Source organism: Oncorhynchus mykiss, chromosome 32 (assembly GCF_013265735.2).
Source record: "Oncorhynchus mykiss isolate Arlee chromosome 32, USDA_OmykA_1.1, whole genome shotgun sequence".
In the NCBI taxonomy this organism is placed as follows: Eukaryota; Metazoa; Chordata; class Actinopteri; order Salmoniformes; family Salmonidae; genus Oncorhynchus; species Oncorhynchus mykiss.
The window spans coordinates 29,683,105-29,691,914 of record NC_050572.1 but is presented as its reverse complement, the minus strand read 5'-3'; the positions used below and the strand labels follow the sequence as shown (position 1 = coordinate 29,691,914).

General features: G+C 41.4%; 1 protein-coding gene across 2 annotated transcripts; it reads left to right on the top strand.

Annotated features, from left to right (window-relative positions):
* Positions 1-1,574: 1,574 nt before the first annotated feature.
* Positions 1,575-5,276, top strand: LOC110488244 (frizzled-1). Of its 2 annotated transcripts, XM_036971335.1 has the most exons (2): positions 1,575-1,697; positions 2,855-5,276. In XM_036971335.1, the coding sequence occupies exon 2, from the start codon at positions 2,856-2,858 to the stop codon at positions 3,537-3,539; it is 684 nt and encodes a 227-aa protein (XP_036827230.1). In that variant the 5' UTR covers positions 1,575-1,697; position 2,855; the 3' UTR covers positions 3,540-5,276. The 2 variants fall into 2 exon arrangements, with proteins under 2 accessions (XP_036827230.1, XP_021416072.1); XM_021560397.2 differs by having other exon boundaries at positions 1,589-5,276.
* Positions 5,277-8,810: the final 3,534 nt, after the last annotated feature.

Genomic DNA, 8,810 nt, shown 5'->3' with positions numbered 1-8,810 from the left:
TGTCTTTTAATGGAAACTATATCAGTCAAAATGTATCAGATTAAGCAAGTTTTCTCTCGAAAATGTGATGAAAGCACATACCAAGTCACTAATGTTTGTAAGGAAATAATACTAACAGCACATCAGTGGCATGTATTCATGGATGCCAAGAGAAGTCAGGCTTCCCCAAAAAATGATCAATAAAAAAATACAAAATATATTTATCTTTCCTCTCTCGGTGTTTCATAAATGTCTTCTAGTTCAGCAGAGGCTGAATGTATCTCACCGGAGAAAGCATTCAAACGAATGAAACTGTGCCCTCTGCCTGTATGTGTAGCCCATCTATGCTGTCTGGTCAAAAAGAGTATGACATTGTTGCCGCCCGTAGCATTAAATGCAAGGGAAGCCAGCGAGCATTTGGCCTCAATTGACAAAAATATATAAAATAATAGCCAATCAGCATTGAGCTAAACTGAGAGAGCTCAGCTGTGAATGGTCCTGGCACACCAAAAAAAGTGTCAAGGGAAGCCAGTTTGGATTTGCCGTCACACCAATCAGATCACATTAGAATCAAAACGTAATTGACAGAAAACTTGAATTGTTGCATCTTCTTGTGTCGTTGTCCTGTCCTAAATTAGTCATGGATGGAGATAAGGATTTGGACTGGCGATTCTGATCCAACCATAAAAGTATACATTGTGGCCCTGGCCTGATAGGATGGAAGTTCAACATGTAGCAAGATGTAGTAACGTTAGGCAAATGTTAACTATCTGGCCTGCCCATGAAAGGAAGTTAGGTTAGCGAGCAAGCATTTTTGCCAGGTTGCCTAGGACAGCAAAAACTAAAAGCGTGATGACATGAAAGAGAAGGATGACATTGGCGCCTCTCTACAAGTAGGGTGAGTCAAAATGTATTTTCTACTTGCATGAACACACACACACACACACACACACACACACACACACACACGCACACTCATAAATCAGTAACATGGACAGCTGCATCATATTTAGCTTACCATGGTTGGACTAAATAATTGTTGGTATCTTTTGTCACTGTATTAGACTAAGCTTGGGTGATTAGATGATTTTGAAATTATGCTGGAATAGTGGAGGCAGTGCCTGTTTTCTTTGTGAATTGTGATAACTCTCCATGGTTCTAGTTGTTTAGTAGTCTGAAAATGTCAGAAACATTAACTTGCTTGACCATGCTGTAAGTCATGTAACTGTTTGTTCTATGCAATATGTTTTGTGGTTGCTTCTCTCCAGTTTTGTGGTGAAACAAAGGTGTGGTTTAATTTATTCTGCCGCTGAGTCTTCTTATTGTTTTGGGCATATATATCACAGTGTCAAGGCATATAAACGAACAGGTTCCCCGGTGATTTTTACCAAGCACCTCTACTACTGCAAGATATACAAATTGGATACAGTTTTTATTACACATGTAGCAACTTTCAGTCAAAAATAGGAAGATTGCATGATGTTTTAAAATTCATGGTTTAGTAGGATAACAAAACAGAATAGACAAAAAATATTTCATTTTGGGGACCAAATATTAACAATCTTGGAAGATTGAGATGATCCCTAAAAAGTAACCTATCATCTGTTTCAAGGCTCCTCCCTCCGTGAATAGTGGGAGACTAGAAACCGAACAGTCACACAGACAGTTGGAGACAGATAATGGCTACACACTGATTACAGACGGATTTAAAATATCTTGTGAGTAGCCGAGCTAAATTGTGGAAGCGACCATCTCGGCAAAGATATAAACTAACGTATGTCGCCTGTCATAGGAAACAGTACAGTCGTTGTATGCTTTTGTTTTATCCTGGAAAATAATCCAGTGTGTCTCGAGTCTGCGTGTTTACTCGCGGTTGGAAAGTGGCGTGTTGGAATTTATTTGGAATGGGGAACGACAAAGTTTGTAGGATGTTTTCCCATTTGCTGGTTCTGATTATTTTTGCACTTTTACCGCAAGCAGATGGTCAGTATGGTGAGCGTGGAATGTCTGTTCCTGAACATGGCTTTTGCCAACCTATTTCCATTCCACTCTGTACGGATATTGCCTATAACGAGACTATCATGCCAAATTTATTAGGGCACACAAACCAAGAGGACGCGGGGCTTGAAGTGCACCAGTTTTATCCGCTTGTGAAAGTTCAATGCTCTCCTGACCTGAAGTTTTTCCTCTGTTCCATGTATGCTCCCGTTTGTACGGTGCTGGAACAAGCACTGCCTCCGTGCCGCTCGCTCTGCGAGAGAGCGAGGCAGGGCTGCGAGGCTCTGATGAATAAATTCGGCTTCCAATGGCCTGACAGCCTCGCCTGTGAATCTTTCCCTGTTCACGGAGCGGGTGAGTTGTGCGTCGGGCAAAACGTGTCTGATAGAAGCGCTCCTATTAATCCTACATCAGATGTAACAGAATCATCTTATGGGCAGCATAGGACTGCAAAGGGACAGTTTAGATGCCCAGTTGCATTGAAAGTACCCCCCTATTTGAACTACCGTTTTCTTGGGGAGGAGTATTGTGGTGCACCTTGTGAGCCCTCAAAACCCCATGGCATGATGTACTTCAATGAGGATGAGTTGAAATTCGCCAAGATCTGGATTGGAATATGGTCTGTGTTATGCTGCGGGTCCACTCTGTTCACAGTTTTGACCTACTTGGTGGACATGCAGAGGTTCAGCTACCCAGAGCGACCCATCATTTTCCTATCAGGCTGCTACACTATGGTGTCAATAGTCTACATCGCTGGCTTCTTGTTGGGGGACAAGGTGGTATGCAACGACCGCTTTGACAGCGACGTCAAAACGGTCGTCCAAGGCACCAAAAAGGAGGGCTGCACCATTTTGTTCATGATACTTTACTTTTTCAGCATGGCCAGCTCCATCTGGTGGGTCATCCTAGCCTTGACGTGGTTCTTGTCAGCCGGGATGAAGTGGGGTCACGAGGCCATCGAAGCCAACTCGCAGTACTTCCACCTGGCGGCATGGGCGGTACCTGCCGTCAAGACCATCACCATCCTGGCGGTGGGGCAGGTGGACGGAGACGTTCTGAGCGGCGTGTGCTACGTGGGCAATAACAGCGTGGACGCTCTCCGAGGTTTCGTTCTGGCGCCGCTCTTCATCTACCTCTCCCTGGGCACCTCGTTCCTTCTGGCAGGCTTCGTGTCGCTCTTCCGCATCCGGACCATCATGAAGCACGACGGCACCAAGACGGAGAAACTGGAGAAGCTCATGGTGCGCATTGGCATCTTCAGCGTGCTCTACACGGTGCCCGCCACCATCGTCATCGCATGCTACTTCTATGAGCAGGCGTTCAGGGAACAGTGGGAGAAGAGTTGGGTGAGTCGGACGTGTAAGAACTACGCCGTGCCATGCCCCGGGCACCATCAACCGCAGATGTCGCCAGACTTTACCGTCTTCATGATCAAGTACCTGATGACGTTGATCGTGGGTATCACCTCTGGCTTTTGGATTTGGTCGAGTAAGACGCTGAATTCGTGGAGGAGATTTTATACGAGACTGGCGATCAATAAACAGGGTGAGACGACCGTGTGAGAACTTATACTGTTTGTTATCCCCTGAACATATTATGACAGACACATGAATTGAAGAAAAGGCTACTGTGACACACTCAAACGAAAAAAATGTAAATACACTTTTCTGGAATTTTTTGTATGTATATTTGTATTTAAAATAGACCACACATTTGATTCTCATCAATCACACTTTGATCCAAAAGGAAGAAAAGTTATTATCTAGTTCAATGAGGAGAATTGGACTGTATGAACATTTTCATTCATTCTATTGGTGCTCCATTGAACTTTTTCATGTCATCCCTTTAGTAGCGTTTCATGTGAACTATGGGAATATCTCAATTGCATAGTCCTCGCTCAGCTCCTTCTCGAACCCCATTGGATGAGCAAGCTAGAGGTCCCTCCCCTATGCAATTGAGATCTTCCCTATGTTTGAGAAAAAGTCACCAAGGTTCTGTTGGACTTTTGGTGTATTTTATGGGTCATAATGACCTTGTTCAAAATTTGCCTGTAATCTGTCCACTATTTCAAACCTGGAAATTGGCCACTTTATAGTTTATTCTCGTTTCTATTGACATCCTTGTTTTACCATGTGTTTTCAGGGGATGTTTGCGCATTCATTAGTCTTTCCCCATGTGTATTTTGTGTTTTGGGGATATTTTACCATTACAGTGAGTGCAGACTGCTCCAAAGAAATATTGGATTAGGGGTTGAGATCTATATCCCAATGTGTTAACAAAAGGCCTGTCGCTATTGAGCTATTTTGAATTTAGCACTCATTCAAAAGCCTTTTACCTATGGGGATAGCTCCAAAATGATTACTTTCTCTACCCACAAGCTATACAACTGGAATTGACTTTGACAATAATGGAATGCTCAGTCCAGTGCCTTTGTTTTAATGAAGAGTGTGTGGGTGGAGTTATTGTGTTTGAAGTCCAATAATCCAGCTGTCTACACAATTATCCAACAGCTGTTGATCAACCTCTTTCTAGTCACCAAGGGATTGTTCTCTGGTGACTTCAAGCACATTACTCTGCTTAAATGGGTGAAAATGTACTAATACCTCACCCCACATGGCATCCTTGAATAAAACATTCTCAACTTTAATGAGTCCTTAGAAATCGGTCACATTCATGCATGCGTGCATGTTGCGCATATGTCATAGTCGTTATTTTATAATACAAAACAAAGCTCGTATCCAATTGTCAGTCACAGCTCTGTAATGGATGGTGTTTTGACAAGGGTAATTTTATAGCTCCTTTGTCAAAGGTAATTCATTGAGCTCTTGCTTCCCTAACACACAGAGGGTCGTGTTCATTAGGTACCAAACAGTAGAAAACAGACACAGGGAGGGAATGTATGGACTTGTCCAATAAGAAGTTTTCCATTGCAAAATGTTTTCTGTTGCATGCCTTAATGAACACAACCATGTTGTTCACTTGTTCTCAATGATTCTTCGTCTCCAGTTACACTTTTTTTTATTTTTATCAAAGGCATCAACGCTGATATTGATTTTTGTGTTTTAGCGCTGTGGTATATTTTCTTACCCAGGTATTACATTTTCTTAATCAGAGCCATTTTTATGGCGCTACATTTGTAGGTCAATCTTGTTTGTATACTGACCAATGTTTTATAAATTGCATATAACGTTCTACTAGTAACCTTTTTCATTCTACCAATGTGTATATTGAACAGATAATCTTAGCATACCATCATTTGAAATGAAAATTAAAGCTCCCTCCATTTTTATACACTCTAATCCTGGTTTGGAATTCATCTTTCTTTGTGGTGAAAGTTTTGAATTGCAACAGTTTCAGCTAAAATCTTGCCAGTTGGGAAGTGTATACTGCCCTACCAAGCAAAAAGGCAGTAACTGCTCATAGCGTGGAATTTATTTACCTTGGTTTCACATTAAGTGTATGCAGTTATCGCTAACATGACCCCCATTTTCTCCAAAATACAATAGAGGCAGGATACTTGTCCACATGATTAAGCATATATTTAATGTATCACATATAACTAACTCATTTTTGACCAATTGAGCAGTTACTGCCTTTTTGTTTAGTAGGGCAGTATAGTGCGTTCTGCTTCCCTGTAGCTCCTGGTTGTCTTTATGTACAGTAGATAGTGTTACACTGTGTCAAAAATGTAGGCCAACAAAGGTAACTCGAAGCTTTTAGACGAAGAGCTTTGTGACACTATTTGAAACCGCTGACAGTCTAGTTGATTTACTACTGGGCAGTGTACGTTAGACACCAAATGGAGGAAAAAAAACAGGGAAGCACAACCAAGACTTAATTTTCCGATGCATAACATTTAAATCATTTTTCCAATTGTGTTCTCTAATAAACACAACCCTGGTGTTACTGAACAGAAAAGTATACTTTGAAAGAAGGTAGTAAAGTATAGTGCCTATACCAGTGGTTCGTTCCCAAACTTGGGGTAAAATTGAAATGGTGTCCCCTGAGAAAGTCTAATCTTATCGAAGAAAATAAAGAACTTATCTTCAAATGGATATAAAATATATATGTAGTGTCAACCTAAGAGGCCTTTTACACTATTAGATGTTTTCATGTCATTATGTGTTGGGACAGCCTGCTGGACCTAAAATTGAATAGATATGAAACGCCCAGCATTAACTAGGGTATAGTGTTAATTTCAGAACAGCCTCAATTTGTCGGGGCATGGACTCTCCAAGGTGTCGAAAGTGTTCCACAGGGATGCTGGCCCATGTGACTACAATGTTTTCCACAGTTGTGTGAAGTTGGCTGAATGTCCTTTTGGTGGTGGACCATTCTTGATACACACAGGAAACTGTTGGGAGAAAAACCCAGCAGCGTTGCAGTTCTTGACACAAACCTTTGTGCCTGGAACCTACTACCACACCCCATTCAAAGGCACTGAAATCTTTTGACTTGCACATTCACCCTCTGAATGGCACACACACACACAATCCTGCCTCTTCCCTTTCATCTACACTGATTTGAAGTGGATTTAACAAGTGACATCAATACGGGATCATTGCTTTCACCTGGATTCACCTGGTCAGTCTGTCATGGAAAGAGCAGGTGTTCTAAATGTTTTGTATACTTAGCGTATATCAGTACTTTGAACTTCCAATGGCAGACATTTCTAAGAAATGTTAACTTTCAAAATCTTTTGCTACTTTTTAGTCAGAGAATGAACTTGCTAGTGGTGTTACAAATAATGTAGGCTTTAGTCATTCATTTCCTTCACATAGTAGAATCAATGAGTAAGTCGGCTAATATTAGCAATTCAGACAAAAAGCTCTGACATTACTCTATATTTCATAGTTCACAAAGAAGAAGTTGAATAGAGCTTGATTTTTATTCTATATTCATCATTATTCAGGACTTAGAAACTCTGTTTATCAAAGTTGTCTGACTAGCCCCCTTGTCGTACATGATGAAATTCCATTGGGTCTTGAACTGCAGAAATGCTGCTTAAGGCACTGTGATATTTACAGCTGTGGTTACATTTCTCCATCCATCAGCTTGATGGCAAAAAAAGTGGCTGCAGTTTTGCTAAAAAAACTAATGAATGACTGTGGCATTAATGTTCTCACACATAAAGCACACTTGCGCTATCACATCCATGATGAACATATATTTCCTGATAGCACTCTGAAATGGAGTCAGTCAGTCAGACCGCTTTGTTGGCAAGGCCGCCAAGGACAAGTGAGTCACTGGAAGGCTATGAAAAGAAGCCAGATACGTGAAATTGCATGGAACATGCTGCACTGCCAAACATCTGTTTCCAGAAAAGATGTTGTTGGTTTGGAAACAATATGATAAATCAAGCAGAGATAGGAACCGATGGCACACGACACACACTGAATGAAACAGTGGTCAATCACCGCACAGTACACTGCATAACAACATAGAATTGATTGTGTTTGGTTTATGTGACAAGGTCTTTCTTGAAAAGTTTAGCCCCATCATTCTCCCCAAGCATTGACAATGGAGACCTATAACTCATCTATTTTGATTTTCAAATTGATTGATTTTCAAATTCAACATTTTGAATGTTGACGTGAGGCGGTGGGTGGGTTCAACCTCCAAATGCTTCCTCCATACGGGCACCAGTCCTCATTAGTGTTCTCCCAAGTCCCTGGGCCACTGCTTACAGATGCAGGCAACCCAACTTCCTACTCCCTGGAATTCATAGACCGAAAAGTGGCCCAACTATTGCTTCTGGTTGAAAGCTGAGGGGAATTGAGCCAAATGTTAGTGGACCAAGGCCTCCTCAGCAGACTAAACTCAGTCTTTGTGGGGGGGGGGGGGGGGGGAACTTGATTAAAAAGAGTTACATCCACCCCTATAGATGCTATTACACTGAGCAAACATAAACGCAACATGTAAAGGGTTGGTCATGGAGACCTGGGTGCCTTTTACGTTATGATGTTTTAATGCATTGTAAATCCAATGCACAACCCTATGCCCAGCACACCAATAACATTCCCAGGACATGAACTGACAGTTCTGATTTGGTTTTGATGTAACATTAGGATTATAACGCCCCCAAAACCAACATAGATAGTCTGTAAGCGGTCTATCAGTGGAGACAAGAAGCTGAGAAAAGGAAACTACTGTATTTCCTAGTACCTAATGTCTTTCTGTAAAGGGGAGGGGAAAAGCTGATGGGTTAAGATGAGATAAGATGGTCAGGCTGAGTTTTTTTACAGGCAGGGGCAGACCAACGCCCTGGGGCAGGAAACAAGTAATGACTGGAGTCAGTCATGTGTTTGTTCAGTCTGTCTGGGGTACTAGCACGCTCTCTCATCTCTCTATTTTTCTATCTTCTCTTGCCCCTATCTCTCTTCACTCTCTTTTTTTCTCCCTTTAGATGATTTGTTCCACACAAATATAACCCAAAGGATGTTTGTTACAATTGATCTAAATGAGTATTATTGCTCTTTTACGTAACTTGAATATATTGTCTCTATTTAAAACTACCCCATTGAACAGCATTGACTGAACTAAGGGAGGAAATAGTTTGAAGAAATAATTAGCTTTTTTTTCTGAGAAACAAATCATTGCAGAGCCATGAAATGTGTATTCAGGTTTTGTTTATTGCATGTTTGGAAACTCTGAAAGTAAAAAATTAAAAAAGCGCAGATGTGCGAGTGCCATCTTTGTTGCAAGTGCATGGTAACAATTGAATAACATTAGAATAAAAAAAGAAACCCGCACACTGCTCTTGCTTGTATCAATGCTCTTTGTTAAGCTTTACGTATTGGCCTCAAGGCCTTTGTCAGAGCCTTCGTCAGAAA